The following is a 20,302-nucleotide window of genomic DNA, read 5'->3' as shown; positions in this document are numbered from 1 at the left end:
TGACTCCCTGGGCTAGTTGGTCGCAGTGAGACCAGACTAAATTTGCAGCTCAGTGTTACGTACTGGATGATATCAGGCTGATGTGGTTTAAGGGTTTTTGATGGTCGGGTAAACATGGACTCAGATGTGTGAGAAAACAACCCTAAAATGTTTCCCATGTGTCAGTGGTTGAGCTCTCCTGTTAGACTGAAATGAGTCAGGCATGACGATAATGACGTTTGTAGGTAAACAGCCTGACAAAGGTAACTCTCTCAGGTGTGATAATCCACAGGAGTCCTGCTTTCCCTTTTCCTCTGGAGGTGGGGGGTGGAGTCAGTGGTTCCTATGGACACAAGGGTGGAAAAAAGCAGAAGTGTTAAGTTGTTGTTCAGGGAGACTTATTCAGTGGGCAGCACCGGAAGTCATGTGATCTTACTTCCAAAATTAAACACGCAGCTGATTCATCAAAATAGGAGTTAAAGATTTGAGTTTGTTTTAAGATAAAATGCTTTTCATACTTAATTTTTAACAGGTGTGCAAGTGAAGCACAGTCAAGGGATATTAATGATGATAATGTTAAAGAAGTGACAGCATTAAAAATGAAGAAAAAAAATGCAGTTACAGTTGGGTCACTTTATTTTGAAAAGCGCGACCGGATGTAGGTTTCATTTAACCACCTTTACGGATTAAAAACAGGAGCTCGCTGGAGCTGCAGGAGTAGTTGTTCTGTGATCGTCTACCTCGCAGGCTGATGTTGTTTGGAGGAAGAAAGGGGTCCTCCTGAATTTGGATTTCCTCCTAAAGAAACATCTGCGAGCATTTTACGGACAGTAAGTTTATAAATGTGATTTATTTTGGGTTATTCTACTTTAATGGTCAGGATTATTCGTCCATAGGCTTTACAGAAACACTTTATTTCCATGTTAAAATAAAGTAGCATGGGTATTTAAAAAAAAAAAAAAAATAGTTGCACCTTCTCGAGGCATCAATTTAGCAATTTTGGTTTTTTTGTTTCTAATAAATTATACAGTGTCCAGGCACTACAGAAGGCAGGTGTAAAGAGATGAAATGGGAAGTGCTGTATTTATCCATTATTTGGGACATTATTTTGTTATAGCAGTTGAAGTAATGATGAATAGTTGATAATAACAATCATGTTATCTGACAGATGCCTCTATCAAAATATCCATGTTATCCATGATCAATAGAAGTTTGTTCAGGGACTTGCTCTCCACCACAGCTTCAAAGGTGCTTCCAGTTTGCAGCCAATCACAGAGCCAGCCTCTTTTGATGAGATTATTCAGTCAGCTGTAGCTGTGCTTGCTACAACTGACTGATAAATAGGATCTTCATCTTCCTCAGGAAATAGACCCTGTTCACACCCTTCTTGAATACAGCCTCTGTGTTGGTCTTCTAGTTCAGTCTGCTGTCTGATGATGGGACTCCCAGGTGCTTGCACTCCTCCACCACATCAACTTACTGTCCCAGGATAGATATAGCTAGTGTGGCCATCCTTTTTCTTCTGAAGTTGATCATATCTGTCATCATTTTATTCCCATTCAGAAGCAGATGATTCTCACTAAAGGCCCCTCACTACTACATCCATCCACTGCAGAGTATTTGTGTAGGTTGCACGGAGCTGCACAGAAGGACTGAGGTGCAAATAAATTAAAGATAATCTCCCGATTTGTGGCTCAGGATGTAAATGCACACAAAAAGATAATAATTAAGATGTCATTTGTGTGTATACATGAAGTCAGCAAGTGATGTAATAATGTGTGGCCATTCCAAGTGGACATTTCTGTACTTCTTTTCTCATAAATATTAAATTATGTTTGCTTACTTCAGGAGTCACCTTTCATTCAGATATCTGGACCATAATAACAGCTTTTAATCATAAATATCAGGCGTTATACTTAGAGGTTATATTTTAATCAGAGGTGGTATTTCCCCCTTTGAAATGCATTCAAATTTTTCAGTGCAGCACTTTGATATTCTCCTCACCATGTTATTAGTCTTATCTTTGTGTCCCCCTCAGGGAAATGACCGAATATACTTTGCATTGCAAATGTTTTTGTTACGCAATCTGCTGGGAGATGGGTGTAACGTTCCCTCTTTGTGCAGGGCCATTTAGGAAGTTACCCTAACATTTTCATCCCTGTAAAACGAGCTTGCATGCAGGCATGCTTTTGACGGGTCAAAAGTTGCTCATACTTTTTAATGCTGCAAAAACATGTTTGTTTGTTTTTAAAAAAGCTAATTTTTGCAGCTTGGCTTGTGTAAACCATTCATAAAAGCAGTAGATTATCAAGTAAAGCCCCCTTCTTCCTTTCTTTTCCTCTTTGTCTGTTTTCAGGCTGCCACTGCTGCTTGTAAAGTTTTTGTTTTGTCTCCTTTCAGAGGAGCACTGCTTCCTCCTCAGTATGGAGAAGTACGAGAAGATTGGAAAGATTGGAGAGGGCTCGTACGGAGTCGTCTTCAAGTGCAGAAACAAAGACACGGGCCAGATCGTCGCCATCAAGAAGTTTGTCGAGTCAGAGGATAATCCCATCATTAAAAAAATTGCACTGAGGGAGATCAGGATGCTCAAGGTAAAGACGCAGCCTGTCTGACAGAAGCTTGCAAATTAGTACAGAAGTTGCGAGAGAAAAACATCAAAATGATAAATGAATAAAAGAGGCATGTAATGCTAAAGTCTGCTTTACAAAACTGGTCTTCTTAATGCAGAGTTGCAAGATAAAATTATGTGACTAAGAACGAAATATATGACTTACGAAGTTACATTTATCAAATAAAAAACTCATCAGGATAAAATTATTAGCAGGAAGCGTAAAACATTCACATTTTTTTACTTTACAAATCAAGTTTTTATCATAACTCTCAGCCAAACTGTTGTTTTGAAACTTTAACTCAGTCTTTAGAGGATTTAAATTTTGTTTTTAATGCAAGGAAATGTAAAGCATTCCTCCTCCTGTGCAGCCAGCGGGAGGGACACGGTGCAATTAATTCTGCCGACAGAGGGGAAACACTTCGCTTTCAAACCAGCAAACTTGAGAAAAGGTTTAGAGGGCTGTAATCAAATGAAGGCAAAACCCTGCAGGGTCAGAGCTGACTCCAGTATTTCAGTTGCAGTGTGACATGTCTGTGAACATTGAGTTATCTTTTAAAAAAGCCTCTGGCACGAGTTGAATATCTTTCTTAGGCTGTAAATTGGAAGCTTAGGCTCAGTTGTGGTCAAGTCATGTGTTTTGTTAACGATGTACATATTTATCAAAGATGTACCGATGCGTTTGTTGGTGGTTTAATTAGTCATGCAGTGGGTGGGAGCGCTGGAGGCCTGCTGGACATCAGGAGCTCGTAAATAGGACAGGTTGTCAGGGGCAACAGCATGTTTATTACCCTCTCTTAACAGTTTAGTGTGTTTGAGATACAGACAGAGACTGATGAGCCACTCCTCTGTGCAGCAGATTCTGCTTGTAATGTTTGTTTGGGATTTCTGTTTTCTGTCTGTGCAGCAACTGAAACACTCCAACCTGGTGAATCTGATCGAAGTGTTTCGACGCAAACGGAAGCTTCACCTGGTCTTCGAGTACTGCGATCACACCGTCCTCAACGAGCTGGACCGCCATCCCAGAGGGTGGGTGTGTCTCCCCACAAAACCTCCCTGAAAGAAAGAGATGCATGCATTTACTTGGTAGTTGCTTTGTAACTGCACATGTTTAAAGAACAGCATTGCAAACACCTGGCTTTCGGCTATCTCCAAACTTCATTTATATAACATGTATGCCGCTTTGTCCAGCTCTGATGGGCACAACGCTCATCTCCTGGGAGACTGACTGGCTTTCTGTGGTATGCTTACAGTGATGCCCTCCCAGAATGCTTTGCTGGAAGGGAGCCACATTTTATAGGGAGTGTTTTGGCTCTCCAGTCCCCCCGCCCTCCTCTAGTCCTGGCCTATAGCCTTCAGGCCACAGACGGGTTCAAAAGAAGAGACAACAAAATAGATAGAAAGGGGCTGAGATTGTTATAAATCGCTCGAATTAGCCATTTCCCCAGCAACACTGGTAGATAGCGGCCCCTTGACCAACAAAGCCTCAGTTGTTGAACATTGTGCCTCAAGAAAGAAATGGCTGGCCATTACTGACTGTCATCTTCAGCCACAGAGCGGCAAAAGAAAACTAGAAATGAAACAAAACAGAGCAGAAAACAGAACAAATGTATTTTTTTGTGTTTTGCTAAATGAACCGTGACGAGCTACGCGACTTCTATTCCAAGCTCCTCCCAAAACTGTCTCACAAACCATTATTTTATCAAATCACAACATTATGGTCTTACTGACCTTCATCGGGTACAAAAAGCAAGTCAGTTTGTGAAATTTCTTTCCTCGTAGATATTCCAAGATTCCACAAAGTGCTTGGAATCCACAGCAACTCGGCTGCAAAGTGTCAGATCACGCAACGTTACAGAGGAGTGTCGCTGAATGCATGAAGGATGCTAACATTCTTCTTATTCACTAACTGCAAAGCTCCAAACCTTCTGTGGCATTAACATCAGCACAAAAGCTGAGTGCCGGGAGCTTCGTGACATGGGTTTCCATGACCCAGCAGCTCCCGTAGGCATAAAGTGTAGGTAGCCTTTTATCCATATACTGTATGACTGGCCTCTTTGGATTTCTGTTTGCTGGTCAGTCTACCACAGGGGTGCCCAATCCCAGTCCTTGAGAGCTACTGTCCTGCAGCTTTTGGATGCACCTTGTTCCGACACACCTGAATCAAATGAATGGCTTGTTATCAGGCCTTTGCCAAACTTGATGGCATGCTGAAGAGGTAATCAAACCATTTGATTCCGCTGTGTTGGAGTAGAGATGCATGGACTGGGATTGGGCACCCCTGGTCTACCACCTTCACACCCCACCTCATCAATGACTTTACGGACCACACTGAAAGTTTTGCACAGACATTGATGACCCCCAGAGCATGCATCTTACAGATTTTACTGATCCCAGACTTTTTTTTTTTACCAAACCAGGGGTTTTATATTTTTGTTCACCACCACACAGACCCAAAACAATATAACGATACAAAATATAAACAATATAAATACTAAATCTAGTAAACATGGCAGAAATCTTAATGTCTGTTTTTTTGGCATCACTTGGGCTTGTTGATAGTGTATCAGGAAGCTTGTTCCCTCCAATAAAAGGCCTTACATTAAGAAAGGCAGGCAAGCGTGAAGCTCCAAGCTCAGTCTCTGACAATGTCATCATGTGTTTGGAAATTTTCCAGTAAACCCCATTTTGTTCTAAGAATCTTTTCCAAGATCAACAAATACCCTTCAAGCTCGAATAAGTTTCTGTCTATCAGTTAACTGATTTCCTCCTTGTCCTACAGCGTCCCAGAGCATCTTGTTAAAAGTATAACCTGGCAGACGCTTCAGGCCGTCAACTTCTGCCACAAACAGAATGTAAGTGACGTCACGCTCGCTTCTCCCACCTGACTCCTCACGTAGCGTATTTCCCAGTTGTCAAACCTTCCCCTCTGCTTTGTTTTTCAATTCCTTACTACCCTCCTCCCTCCTCCACCACCCAACAAACACTCTGCTTTATGGCTCTTTTTTTTTTTTACAAGAATTCCTTTCCCGTGGCTGACCAGCAGTTAATGTATCACCAAGACACAACAAACGCTAGAACGGCCCCCGTATAACAATGTGGCTTGAAGTCTACAATCTCTTTCTACTCCCATCAGAAAGCATGTGGTTAAGTTCATAGAGTGGTGTAACTCTACTGTACTGTCTCTGCAGTGCATCCACAGAGACGTCAAGCCGGAGAATATTCTCATCACCAAGCATCAAGTCATCAAACTCTGCGACTTTGGCTTTGCCAGGATACTCAGTAAGTTCATCAGCAGCTGCAACAGTGTTGACAGTGCCCCTTAGTGGTCACTGTTACCATTACAAGTGCATATTCATATTTACAACTTAATGAATGTTACCCTAAACTTGGTTAAGTACTTGCTGGATAGTTTCAGTGCTTCAGATTCACATAGAAGAGTTCAAGGCTTGTTACTAATATTTGTTTTAATCCCTCATTCAGAAATGATTCCCTGAAAACCAACAGAAATCCCCAACAACAAACTTAAGATATTCAGTTCAGTGTCACACAATGAAAAAGAGCAAAGTGTCTCTTTCTGGGTTAAATTTTGACAACATTCGCTTTATTGAATTACAGGAAAACGGCTAAATGATGTTTGCAGCTCCAGGATTACTCACTGAATGAGTCTTTGCAGAAACTATGTGTGTTTTCACTGATAGTTGAAATGATGTTGGATTTTGTGCATTTCTGTGTTTGGCAGCTGGTCCGTGTGACTACTACACCGACTACGTTGCGACCCGCTGGTATCGCGCCCCTGAACTGCTGGTGGGAGACACTCAGTACGGCCCCCCGGTGGACGTGTGGGCAATCGGTTGCCTGTTTGCTGAGCTCCTCTCGGGGACGCCTCTGTGGCCCGGGAAGTCGGACATGGACCAGCTGTACCTGATCATAAAGACCCTCGGTAAGATCAGCCTCCTGCGTAAAATGCCTTTACATTTTCGGAGAAAATAGCAATTTTTTTCCCTAATTTTATCGGTGAGGTATAATGCGTTATACTCGCTATTCGCTGTGTGATTATGTTCCAGGAGATCTGATTCCTCGACACCAGCAGGTCTTCAGCAACAACCAGTTCTTCTGTGGAGTATCCATTCCAGAGCCACAACAGATGGTGACGACGAGTTTTGCTTCCTTTATTTCAGTCAGAAAAGGCCGAATAAAGATCATTTCACTGAAATAATAAATGAACAAAAAGAAATATCTAAACTTGTGACTGTCTTTTCAAAAAGTCCTTTTGCTCTTCGGTTTCTGCAGGAATCTTTGGAGCAAAAGTATCCAAACCTCTCACATCAAACTCTGAGCCTGATGAAGGTGAAGTTGTTTTTATTTTAATGTTTGCAGTTCTTCCTGCTGCTGTTTTACAAAACTGACAAATTCTGGTGCTCTGTCCACACGTGATGGTGCAGGGCTGTCTGCGGATGGACCCGTCTGAGCGGCTGACCTGTGAGCAGCTCCTCCAGCATCCGTACTTCGACAGCCTGAGAGAAAGAAACGAGAGCACATCTCGACAGCAGGACCGCTCCGGCAACAAAAGGACACGTTTACCTCGCAGACACATTCCCCCCGGGGTGAGCAGCCTTCTGTTCCAATGATAAAGATGACGTACCATATTTGGGATAACTGGTGCCAAACTGGTTGTGTTTTAACTTGAATACAGAATTGTCAGTGGTTATATCGGCTCATACTATTAAAACGAGCACTTAAAAGTTACAAATCAAAAACTACTTCTTATATGTTATTAATAGATGACTACTTATACCACTTATACTACTTATTATATATCAGGATATAATAAAAGATAATCAGGTCCCGAGGTCTGAAATTTAGGTAAATACAACATCGATGAACTACAAAACATAACATGACAGTTTGTCCCGAAAGAACATCTGCAATCGCCACAATTCAACTTTATTCTCAAAATGATCAATATTTTTGTTCTTAATTTGTCCCCAATTCTCCATCATAGAGGGTAAGTAGCAGTCAAGTGTTGCTAATAAAGTGCACTTATCTAATGATCATCAACGAGGGTCACCGACTCCATACAAGCAGAGGTTTTTGGCAGTTTGCAGGACTGTAGCATGCAGGTGTGTGTTAACACAAAACCAAAATGTTCCCAGAAGTGGACATCCCAGCAAATTCATCCTAAGGTCAAATCATGCAATGCTCAGAGAAACTAAAAAACAAAACAAGAGCTACATCTCAGTTAGCATGTTGAATGTGAAAAAGACTGAACAAGTGTGGCTTGTTTGGAAGGAAAGCCTCTTCTCTCTAAAAAGGACATGTTAGCACAGCTTCAGCTTCCAACGTTGCAACTAAACAGATGACAAGATTTCTGGAACAATACCATTTGGACAGATCAGACCAAAGTTCCACTTTGTTTGGCCATAAGCACCACATTTGGTAAAAACCAAACACAGTGTGTCAGTAAAACACCTCACACCAACAGTCGAGCACGGTGGTGGAGGAGTGAAGATCTGGGTTTGTTTTGCACTCGAAGAACCTTACAGCTATAGAGTCGACCGTGAATTGTTTTCCGGGGTTTTCTAGAATTAAATGCGAGGCCATCTGTCCGACTGGTCAAACCGGTCATGCAACAGGACAATGATCATAATCACGGCAGCAAATCCACAACAGACTCTCTGAAAAAGAGACCCAGTCAGAGTCCAAACCTCAGGTTGTAAAACTCATCGATCTTTAAAAAAATGCCCTTGTAAACTTGTTTTTACTGATTTTTGTGCTCTACAGTATTTGCCACAGTTGACCAGCAGCAGCTTCTTTCCAGCTCTGGACAATAAGAGGTACTACAACAACCTGCGCAAATTCAACTATCACCTACCGAACATCTAATCCCGCTGGTCCTGATCCGAGTCCAACCACCACCAAGAGCTCAGTAACGTGACGCATACTCCAGTAGCACTTTTTAAACACATTTAATGAAGCTCCAACCACTTTTTATGAGGTGTATCACATGAGGTGTCTCTAGTATCTCTCTCGTTGATGTCAGTCTATGCACTACTCCCAGCAGGTCATGTTGGTTTATGTATGTCGCCGTCGTTTCAGGCTGATTTTGTATAGAGACAAGAAGCAGTGAGCTGCTCCGCTCGTAGCTGCACAGTAGACTGAAGGAAAAACTCCAATGTACTGCCTTGCCTGGTTTGCCAAATGTATTTTTATATAATAACGGGCTTTATAAGAGCAACTTGTTTGTTATTTTAGTAAGTTATAATGCAGGACATGAAGTTAAACTGCTCGTGAGCGTTTCAGAAAATCTTATTTATTGACATTAGGAGTAAATACAGACATTAAACATCCTTTATCCCACTTTCACAAACATTTATTAGCAGCAGTCGCACTGTACTCAACGTCTCTGGAATATTGGTGCTAAGGATGTTTTCAGCCATCTGTTTGTCCTCAGATATTTAATGATGAATGCCAAAATAATCTAAAAAGAAGATGTAAATTACTCTTAAAATAAACCTTTTCAATTGCTTTCTCTATGTACACACATATGGAGTTACTTTGAATAAATATCACAGTGAACTAGTGTCACCAGCGATTTCATTTGACTCTTTGTTGGACTGACGAAATGACAACTCTGTGAATGATTACGCCACACCTTCTCGCGACAAAAAACCCTCAAAACCTAAGAATAATGGATGTTGTGCTGTGTGCCATTCACACGATCAGTCCAGGTCCAGCTGTATTTCCAGATGTGGAAGTGCAGTTTGCAGCCTGTCAACTGTTGTCTGTCTGTCTTTGATTCCGGGAAGATCACTGAGAAACAGATACTCCAGTTTCCTGAGAGGAAGCATCGCCTAATTACTTCATTCGTTATAAGATTGTTTTTTTTAAAAAAGCACCATTAAAACAAGCAGTACTTTAAATTTGTTTCCTTTGGAGCAAACAATAAACACTGACCTGAGTTTGTGCAGGGCGATAATACCCTTATCAGTCACATTTCCACACGACACCACCTCCATCATGTACAAGCTCTCCTGCAGGTTCTCTATGGAGGTCAGCCTCTCCAGACAGGCATCTTCAATGTAGATACACTTATTGAACTTGACTTCTTCCAAATGTTTCAAACCATCTAGAAAAATCAACGTTAAAAAAATGGCATCAGCACGTTTAGGAAAAGGGACTCAGGCATGCTCTCCTTTAAATATATATATATACTGGAGTTCAGCAGCCAGCAAGGTCAGAGAAAGCGTGCGTGCCTGCTTGGTGTAAAATATCCCGGACACTTGCGTCACTTTTAGATAATTAGTCTAAGAGAGATGCACTTTCCCCTCGCCTTTCTTGTTAACACCACGGAAGGGAATCGCTTTCAGGTCAACCGTCGAGGTCGAAGCTAATGCAAAATTTACACTTTCTGAACTTGGCTTTAATTTTTAATTTAAACACACTCTTTACTATGTTAATCCAAAGCGATTTCAAAGGGAAATAACCTATGTTAACATATGTCAACATCTGGATTTACTGATGTTAACAGAACATAAGTCCTAATGACTTATGTTCTGTTCCCCCAGTGCCATCATTAGGTCAACAAGATCATTATGAAGCTGGAAGTACAGAATATTGAGTTCTGTCCTTGTTGATCAAAGCGTCCCTTATTAAAGTTCACAGTCTGTCAGTTTTGTAACATATTTTTGTTGCAATGTTGCTTTTAATTTGTTATATTATATACGAGACATATATAACTTTATTTTTAAAGTTAAATTTGTTTTGTTTTTTTTAATGATTTCTTTGACCAGTTCTTTTTCCAGGGTGGAATGATTGCACAGCACACATTTTAATCACTTTAAAAACAAAAACTGGGTGCATAGATTTGAATTTGCTTTTGATTTTTTTCTAATCCATACAGGGCTGAAGATGTATACACTCAAAACTATATATATACGCATTCCCCTAAATCTTTTAATAAGTACGCTGAAGGTTCTACAATGTCTTTTAACTTGACAGGGCCTATTAACTTCTCATTAGTGATCATGATCGACCACAACAAGGATTTGTTTACCAGCACTCATTGGATTGATCAATACTTTGAAGAATTGCAGCACCTAACATGGACAAGCTAAATGCTTTCTGGAGAAACCTTTAATGGTCAGACGACACGGACATTAAGCTGGAAAGTGGATGGAATATCTTAAGATTACTTCCAAATTGTTCAACTTAACCTTAAATCTGTAAGGCTGTATGTATATATTTGAGCCTGTATGTATTCTTCTGACCCAAAGTTTGAAGTAAATTCAAATTTGTACATTTGTGTATGCTGCACATCTTTAATGACATCTGCACAGTTCAAAGGAATCATTAAAAGCTCAAAATAATTGTGAGATTCACGTCCATGGATGTAAACTTCTGACTACAACTGCATGTATATCTGAGGTTAACAAAGTACTTATCCAAAAGGCATCCAAAAGATATTTAAGTGCAGACGACGAACCCTCTGAATCTAAGAATATGGATTTTTTTCTTTCTTCTGTGATATGAGATCAGCCATTAAACACAATATTAATTCATCAATGTTTTCCTCCCCATGAACATTTTTTCTGTTAATTAAAAAGACAACAGCCTCACCAGGTGTGTGACTGTACACTTAAATATATCTGAGACAACATCCGCGATCATTAGGTGAAGACGTCAATGAGTCTAGAACAAGAACATGATGTTCTCCACACTGACCCAGGTAGTCAAACCCTTTGTACATGATGCAGGATTCAGTGGCGTCAATCGCCTGGATCTTGTATCTGCCCAGAGACCCAGTTGGCAATGCGTTGTAGTCGAGATGCCAGCGATCAAAACCCTGGAAGCGCACTTTAGCACCACATCTCAGCAACCACTCTGCTGCTGCTCGGTCTGGGCCCACAGCTTTTATCCTTTCATAGTCCACCCTGAGTGAAGATCAACAAACAGTCAAAGTACTGCACATGCTGATATGTGATGAAATGTGACGGGTCACATTTGTTTGGTGCAGAAAGGGAAGAAGGGTCAAGAGACAAAAGTCAAAAGTCCTATTGACAACTTCCCCACTAGGGCAAATGTTAAAACCTGAACTAATCATCAACGGTTTACAAAAACAAACATGTTGTCAGTTCATAGCCTGTACATAGCTTGTACTCACTACAGCCTGTACATACTTATAGTTATAGAATATTCACAACATACTTCATACCGTGTACATTATAACATAATAGACCCATTTCTGTAATATACTTACATATCTATATTATTGCTAATATATATTGTAATATATCTATATCACTAAAGCACTTCTGGATGGATGCAAACTGCATTTCGTTGCCCTGTACCTGTGCATGTGCAATGACAATAAAGTTGAATTCTATTCTATTCTATTCTAGTTTATTTAACATGAAAAAAATTATTTTAAGCGCCACTGGACTGTAATTCCTCATCTTTACTAAACAGTTACAAGCAAAAATCTCTGTAAATGAAACAAAAGTGAAAATTAATTTATAAATACAGGCCTAGAAATAGCTTTTCTGTTTAAGTGTTTGTTTAGACTTTGTTTATATGATCTTAGATAAATGGATATGTTTCAATGTGGGCTTTCTTTTCTTTGTTTAGGGAAAAAAATAATACTGTAGCTGACCCATTGTGTCCATTTCTACCCAGCTATGCTTTTACTGGATGGACGATGTGTTTAAGATGAAGCCATTGGCAGTCAGATCCTTTCTAAATGGTATTGCATGGTGGATCAAAAACTGACTTTTGCTCTTCTGCGTTCATAATTCCATCAATTTTGACAAGATCCCAACACCGTTGTCTGAAACACAGCTCCAAACCATGACAAAGCCTCAACCGTGCATTACAGATGGCTGTTGATACTCACTATTGTTTCCTTCTTCTGACCCCTTCAGTACATATTGATGAATCACTCCATCAGACCTGTTGTCACTGATTTTTGGTCAGGTTCTTGTATGATTTAGCATACATCACGCTTTTTCTTTCTTTCTTAAGAACGGCTTCTTTATAGCCATACTTCAACCGAGGCCATTTCCAATGAGGCCTCAGTGAAAACTAGATCGATCAACAGAAGATCCAGGTGCATCTCTCAGGTCCTGTGTCAAGTCTTACCTGGATTCTTTTTCTTTTATATTTCTTAAGGACATCACTTTCAGATAGGTTTGTCTGCTGTAGAAGCTGTAGTGGCTTTTCACTTGTTATTTTGTACTCAACATGTCCAGTTTCCAATTTTAATGACACACCACGCTGAGATATAAGAAGTTTTAAGCTAATCTCTCTTTGGGAATCATCTTGTTGGTGTGAAAATCCTATTTTATGCCTATCAAACTGTATTATATTTAGCATTTTTCATACATTCAGCTACAGAAACAGGAACAAATTACAGGCTGCTAGTAGCAAAGTGCCTAAAGACACGTTTTAAAGGGGTGTTTGCCAAGTTTTTTGTTATGTGTTGACAAAACTGGTTCATTCCTTGAGTTAGATGCCTGTTTTATGTTTGTCTGACTCATAGGTCAGGGTTAAGTCTCTGAATATAGTCAGGTACAAGGACTGGGTTCAAAATGAGCAGCTAATGTCCAGAAAAAGAAAAGTATGGCTCAAGACTTTCGTATAGTGATGTATTGTTAAGGTGGAGGTGAGTTAATAAAAAGGTGCCTCACTTGTTGAAAACGGCATTGAGCCAGCCCCAGAAGTGTCTGCGGCTCCTCTCCGGGTGAGTCACCGCAAACTTCACCGCCTGCGACAACAGTCTCATATCTGAAAGCCAAACTGCGCACTGGGAGTTATCTCCTCTGCTGGCTCTCACCGACAAACAGCGCAGGACTGCGACACATAAACAATCCCGTCTCTCACCTGTCCTCCCACAAGCAAAGGACAACTGACAAACACTACTGTTTACATTCAGAGCGCAGCCATCATAGCTCTAACCTTTAACCTTAACGACGTATCACGAATAAAAAAAACGCGGTATCCAATTGGCTGGACGCGCTTACGTCAGAGCGGAACGTTAGCGGCTCTACGTACGGGAGCGAGAGGAGGAGGAAACACGAACACTAGGAGCTAAGGAAAGTCGCTCCTGGCTTTTATACAATGAAGAAGCTAATTTGAGCTGCTATTAAACGCTGTGACAATGATCCGGATCCTGAGCGGGGCGTCCTTTAAGGCTGCTGGTGGACTGTTAAAGGATATTCAAAGCAGACAGCTACACGGGTGAGGCTGACACCACAAAGACAATGACTTGTGCATAAGTGTGAGCTTGTTCAGTTATATGTGAGAGAAGAAGTAGTGGTGGGGTGCTAGTTTCTTTAATGCGTACAGATAGGTAGGAAAATGTGCAGACGAGCCTGCCCAAATATGCAACTTTCACTGAGCTGTCAGTGAAATCCAGCACAGGTGTCCTAGTCACTGCCAAGGACACCCAACTCCCCAAGATATAGATTCAACAACATCTGTACCCTCTGCATGAGCTAGGTCCTCACACCACGTTGTTTACTCACACAAAACATCTGTCTGCCTTTCCAGTCATCTGCGCTCCATTCACATTTCACTAAGTCATTTTAAACTTTCAGAAGCTCCCTTGATTTCTTAATAAGTGTCCAGCAGGGAGGACGGTTGTTAGAGTTGCCGTATTTTCAGAGGCTGCACACAGCTTACCGCTCCCTCTCCAGTTTACTTTAAGGAAGCCCTGCAATATAGGAAATTACAGTTAATTATTATTAAGAGCAAGGGAAACCTTCCTACTTAAATTCAGCTTCTTCAGAGATAACCCTCGGGTTGACAGGTGAAATGTTTGGCAGGTTTAACTACTTACACCTGTGCGCATTTGTACAGGTCCTGGCACTCTGTTCTAGTTATGATAGAAACCCTCGAGCAAGGTTTCATCTCTGAACATTGACACTTTCTAACCAATTTGGTGATAGTCCCTGATTTAATCTCTGGTTGCATTTATTGCTTTAATGTTTTGTGGGACATTTAAGACATTTTGTCTGGCTGTTGCAAAAGTGCCGCAAAATGTACTCACTTGGTTACAAGATTTAAATGTTTGTGAACATTGTGTTCTTGCAGATCCTTGCTTGCTCTAGCTTGCCTATATGGTGAAGGGTTCTTCTATCCTATTTGTAATTGCAAATACCTCTTTAACTCAAACATCTGTGTCATAGGTCTCCAGACTGATCTGCGTCAAAGGTCTCTTTCTCATCCATGGCTGGACTTTGACCTAAATATTCTGCTTTGTTTTCTACCTTTTCAATCTGTACAGCTAGTCGATTATTAATAGCCACCTTAAATTTTGTCCTGTCTGTTTGCTTTTTGTTTTTTCAGCACATATGACATAGCTGTGGTGGGAGCTGGCATTGTGGGCTTGGCCACAGCCAGAGAGCTGATTCTGAGACACCCGTCGCTCAGTTTCGTCCTCCTGGAGAAAGAAAAGGAGCTTTGTGAGTGGAGTGTTGTGGATGTAAAGACACGGAACAACATGTTAATGTAGAGATTTGTGTTCTCCACAAATCTCTACATTTTTGACCCACTCACTGACACTCTTAAACTTGACAGCCCTTTCCCTTTAGTTACTGTTTCATTAATAATCAAATGTCCTGGAGAACAGAGCCAAAACATTGTTAAAATGTAACAAACCAGCAAACATACTCTGGCACTATTTTCTGAAGTTATTGCAGGATTTTGGATGTATGACAACACTTTACCCCAATCAGTATATAAGATATTTATACTACCGTACATTTGCAGTCATGTGAAAAACTTGCATGATATAGATATATATAGATATAGATGCATGATATAATGGCTTGTAGCGATGACTTAAATTAATAATTTCCTGTGTGACTTCAGTCTCTCACATCATTGTGGTAAAACTTAGCACTCTTATTTAAAACAGTGCTTCAGTTCATCGATGATAGCAGGCATTTGTTTGTGCACTATTCTCTTAAGCCTGATTCTACTGTTGTGGACACAGAAGTCAACAGTTGGAGAACCCACGCCTGATTTGTCATTCCTGTTATACTTCTTTTAAGTCTGCCGTCTGGACGCATGCGTATTTGATGCATTGTAAAAAGGCAGGTGGGCAGACCCTCAGCTAACTGTCTGATGACTCTGGGACCCAAGTTGACCCTAACAGAATCCCCGCTTTAAGGTCCCACCACAGTATTTCAGTGAGGTTGAGGTCTGGACTTGGACTGGGCCATTGCAGCATGTTGATTCTTTTCTTTTTCAGCCTTTCTGTTGTAGATTTGATGCTGTGCATTGGATCATTTTAATCCTACGTGACTCATTTGCTATCAGATAGATGGCCTCACGTTTGACTCTAGAATACTTTGGTATACAGAGGAGCTCATGGTTGTCTCAATGATTGTGCCCAGGTCCTGTGGCTGCAAAACAAACCCAGACCATCAGCCCTCCACCACTGTGCTTGAGTTGTTTGCGCTGTTATGCTGAGTTTCCCCAAATGTGGCGCTGTGCACTGTGGCCAAATATAATGCACACTTTGTTCTTGTTTGCCCAAAGTCCAAAGAATTTGTTGAGACATCAACTCCTGGGAAGATAGTGGCTTTGTATTAACACACCTGAATATTAACTACTGTTTTCCACTCTTTTATGCTATGCTAATCTCCTAAGTGTACCCTAATATTTACCAAACAGAAAGTTAAATAAAGTTAATTAAAACTTTTGCATATTAAAATGATCAACATTTAAACAGATAAATAAACGAAACAAAAAAATTATTTGAGTCAGTTTTTTTTCCCCCCATCACTCCGTAGGACTTAATACTCCCTTCTCTCTTATTGTTCTTCAATTTGTCCATACCTACCAGCTTTACACCAGAGTGGGCATAACAGTGGAGTCATTCACAGTGGGATCTACTACACACCGGGATCACTGAAGGCTCGCCTGTGTGTGCGAGGAGCCACTTTAGCCTATGAGTACTGTGAGAAGAAAGGACTTCCTTACAAGAGATGCGGAAAGGTTTGTCTCTGTATGTTAAGCTGATAGATTTAGAGTTCAGTGACCACCTTGAGTGACTGAAATTACAGCAGACATTTATCAACAGTGTTGGGAAGGAAATATACTACTAGTTTAACTGTATTTAACAGTAGCCTACTGCCCTTTCAGCTTCATCCATATTTACACAGTTTAATTAATGTTACCCATTTTTACCAGGGGCTAATTGTTTTGTACTCTTGGTTCTATATGTTCTCAGTGAGAACAGATATCTGTGATAGAAAACAGATATTTTCTTGCTTATTAAGCACCACGCTATGGAGCCACTGTGAAATGTAAAGCAAAAATGGGTGACAAGGTCAGGAAATTTATAGAAAAAATAAAACTGCATATTGATTAAAAGCAGTGGGGGAAAAGTCGGTACCCACAGTTGGAACTAATTTCATGGTGAGCTTAATCCAGCAGGAGGCAGCATAACGACTAAAAGCAACTAAAATTGAACTAGGTGGCAGTGGTTAACCTGTGACCTCAGCAGGTCCTGGTAGGTTCCTACTTCAAATTGATTTTCTGGAGTTTTTTTTTTGTCTGGAGTTTGCAGTGTGGAATGGGAGGATGGATGGAAGTTTGAACTAGCTTTTAAATCTTTGAAATGTATATTTATTCCCAGACACGGGTCTTAAAGTCAGCTCTGTAGCTGAATGAAATCCAATGCAAGGATCAAATATTTGGAGTGTTTTGGAGACAGCTTTGATGTCTCCCCCTAAAGATTAAATCCAAATCAAGATCTTTGACTTGGATGTTAATTTTTATTGCCCCGTAGAGTAAAGAAAAGGACTGAGCGCCAATTCTTATTGCAAAAAATAAAATCTTATATTTATTTAGAATACAAGAGGACCATGTATGTTACCAACGATTTGATGCCTGCTTGTTTTTTTTAGCGATTGTTGGTACTCTGAAACTTTTCAGTTGGTAATAGTGAAGTATACAGTATGTGTTTCTGTCTTAAACCATGCAGCTCATCGTTGCTGTGGAGCAGGAAGAGATTCCCAGACTGAAGGCTTTATATGAGCGCGGCATGAAGAACAATGTGCGTGACCTCACCATTGTCGATGGCAAGGGCATCCGGGACAGAGAGCCTTACTGCAGGGTGAAAAGAAAACAAACATCATCTCATTTACTTGGACAAAAACGTGTTAATGCAGAGTAATATTTGATATTTCGTCTTTTCAGGGGATAATGGCCTTGGATTCGCCCTACACTGGCATTGTCGATTGGAGGATGGTGGCTCTCAGTTATGGTACTGACTTCAAGGAGGCAGGTGGCACTGTGGTAACTGAATATGAGGTCAATGACATTTCCATGATCAAGGAGAGCCCATCAGGAAGCACAGAAGGTAACAAGCTGGTTGTGCACATCAGTGTTGACACAGTCATAACTTGTCATAAAAATTGTATAGCTAACACAACTCCCTATTTAAATTCCATTTGCAGGAATGAAATATCCACTTGCAGTCAGAGATAACAAAGTAAGACATGTTAAAACAAAGGTATCACACGGTCAGATCGTGTTCTGTTGTTTACAGTTTTTGCATCATTACTTTCTCACAGGGTAATGAGCTGCGGTGCCGTTACGTCCTGACCTGTGGGGGCCTGTACTCGGACCGTTTGTCACAGATATCTGGATGCAGTCGGGAGCCACGGATCGTCCCGTTCAGAGGAGATTATTTAGTCTTGAAACCTGAGAAGAATTACCTGGTCAAAGGAAATATTTACCCTGTAAGTCTGCTGAAAATGTTTTCCTGGTACAAACATATACAGGCAGGTGTTTTCTGTTTGTTTAAATCATTTTTTGGCAATCTCAATTGCAGAACATCCCAGATATATGTGAAAAAGTATAAGTGAGTTACAGTATGTGGACTTCTTTTTCCTCCTGCCTGGAGATGTTTTGAGGGGAATTTTAAAAAGATGACTTCCTGTCGATTCCAATTTAGTAGTTCTGAAGCAGAGTTCTGACGGTTGCATCCACATTATTTGTGGGTTGTTTTAATACCTGTTGTAGGTTTAACATGTCTGTGTTTTCTAATACATTCTGTAAAATCTCTCATTAGGTTCCTGACCCTCGTTTTCCGTTCCTCGGAGTTCATTTTACCCCGAGGATGGATGGAAGTATTTGGCTCGGCCCCAACGCTGTCCTCGCCTTTAAAAGGGAGGGTTACAAAGTGTACGACTTCAGTGCTCAAGACTTTGCTGATGCGCTCTTGTTCAGGTAGCAAATCTGTCCTGGAAGATGTGACAATTTCAGTCACAGTGTAACAGCTGCGTAGTGTGTGATGCCAATTTGTGTTTTATTTTGTTTTGTTTACCTGCAGAGGCCTTCAGAAGCTAATAATGAGGAACATTATATTCGGAGTTGGAGAAATGTATAGAGGACTTTTCATTGGTGCACAGGTTAAAAATCTGCAGAAGTACATCCCTGAACTTTCCCTGAGTGATGTGATCAGGTAGAGAAATCATTCTTGGTGCTTGTTACACAATATTAGGATAAATGTTAGGACCGGTTTTCTGTAACCGCCGGTTGTTTCCTGTCCAGGGGTCCAACGGGAGTTCGAGCACAGGCCCTCGACCGCGACGGAAACCTCGTGGATGACTTTGTGTTTGACGGCGGGGTCGGAGACGTGGGCAGTCGAGTGCTCCACGTGCGTAACGCTCCTTCGCCGGCAGCCACCTCCTCCCTCGCCATTGCTGAGATGATTGCAGATGAGGTGGAGAACCGCTTTACGCTGTAGCAGAGGGAGGAGAGAAAACCAAAGAAAGTCCAGCTGTCATGACTTCTTTATTACAGGACAGGCCTTAATTTAACAGAATAAAGTGACTTCTCTGCTGCGGTTTTGTTTTTAACACTTTTTTATTTTCGTGGTGCTACTTCGGGTTGTATGTTTACTCCACCACGTATGAAAGTACAGTTTATTTTGTGCACTACATTTGTCTAGAAATGAAGTTTGCCATGACCTGCTTTTTACATTTGTAACTTCAATAGCATTATCATCAGTTTCTAACATTAAAATTATAATATCAAAGTACATCAACTGTGCGTAAATGTGCACTTTAGATTTAAACGAGGACTCTCTAATGGTTACATTTCAGTACAAACGATTTCTTTTTAATTTTTCAATGTGATTTTTCAACCTGTATGAAAGAGGAGTTTGAAGACTGTATAGTCTGCTATAAATGAATGAAGAGTTTCGGTGTCATCATGAAGGCTTTTATCTAGATGTTGGCTTATGAAAGTCTTCATGTACCACACGGTTTACCAAGAAAGATCGGTTCTTCTTACTCCATTTGACAGTTGTGCAACAAAGATTGTTAAATTATATCATGACTAAATAGTGTCTTTGTCTTATTTATATTTTCATCAAGGCAAATTTATATTTTTTGTGGAGCTGCTGGTGATTTCTCTTGAATCTGTTTCAAACTCTGCACATGTTCCTAAAACTGTTCTGTTTGTCTCTCTGTCATTACATTGATTATGACAAATGAATGTTAAGGTAATTTTTAAAATATATATTTTTGAAAACAAATGTGCCATTTTTGTGGTTTCTGTTTTAGGTTAGTTTTTTTTGGAGGATTTTTTTTTTTTTTTTTTTTTAAAGATGTAGGCTACATTCTTTTATATTTAAATATAATGACTAATATGGGAATTGACCACAACTTCGAATATTTAAACACAACCTTGCTGTGT

The 20,302-nt window shown here is 40.5% G+C and overlaps 3 protein-coding genes across 3 annotated transcripts; 2 read left to right on the top strand and 1 right to left on the bottom strand.

Moving 5' to 3' along the window:
- Positions 1–774: 774 nt before the first annotated feature.
- Positions 775–8,720, top strand: cdkl1 (cyclin dependent kinase like 1 (CDC2 related kinase)). Its single transcript, XM_085343634.1, has 10 exons — positions 775–809; positions 2,380–2,570; positions 3,495–3,616; positions 5,370–5,442; positions 5,779–5,869; positions 6,330–6,530; positions 6,655–6,737; positions 6,881–6,937; positions 7,033–7,194; positions 8,372–8,720. The coding sequence occupies exons 2-10, from the start codon at positions 2,403–2,405 to the stop codon at positions 8,471–8,473; spliced, it is 1,059 nt and encodes a 352-aa protein (XP_085199760.1). The 5' UTR covers positions 775–809; positions 2,380–2,402; the 3' UTR covers positions 8,474–8,720.
- A 165-nt stretch (positions 8,721–8,885) lies between these two features.
- Positions 8,886–13,538, bottom strand: dmac2l (distal membrane arm assembly component 2 like). Its single transcript, XM_085343635.1, has 4 exons — positions 13,273–13,538; positions 11,312–11,520; positions 9,545–9,716; positions 8,886–9,424 (listed from the first exon to the last, which is right to left on the bottom strand). Exons 1-4 carry the CDS (start codon positions 13,365–13,367, stop codon positions 9,310–9,312), a joined length of 591 nt encoding a protein of 196 aa, XP_085199761.1. The 5' UTR covers positions 13,368–13,538; the 3' UTR covers positions 8,886–9,309.
- Positions 13,539–13,616: 78 nt separating this feature from the next.
- l2hgdh (L-2-hydroxyglutarate dehydrogenase) lies at positions 13,617–20,054 on the top strand. Its single transcript, XM_085343135.1, has 10 exons — positions 13,617–13,822; positions 14,933–15,048; positions 16,437–16,588; positions 17,580–17,711; positions 17,795–17,957; positions 18,055–18,089; positions 18,172–18,339; positions 18,672–18,829; positions 18,933–19,064; positions 19,154–20,054. Exons 1-10 carry the CDS (start codon positions 13,743–13,745, stop codon positions 19,347–19,349), a joined length of 1,332 nt encoding a protein of 443 aa, XP_085199261.1. The 5' UTR covers positions 13,617–13,742; the 3' UTR covers positions 19,350–20,054.
- Positions 20,055–20,302: the final 248 nt, after the last annotated feature.

The sequence above is a fragment of the Diplotaxodon limnothrissa genome, linkage group LG19 (assembly GCF_057381915.1).
Source record: "Diplotaxodon limnothrissa isolate DT_005_m linkage group LG19, D_limnothrissa_male_GT1.1, whole genome shotgun sequence".
Classification (NCBI taxonomy): Eukaryota; Metazoa; Chordata; class Actinopteri; order Cichliformes; family Cichlidae; genus Diplotaxodon; species Diplotaxodon limnothrissa.
Note: the sequence above shows the minus strand (reverse complement) of the source record. Positions and strands in the feature narration are given on the sequence as shown.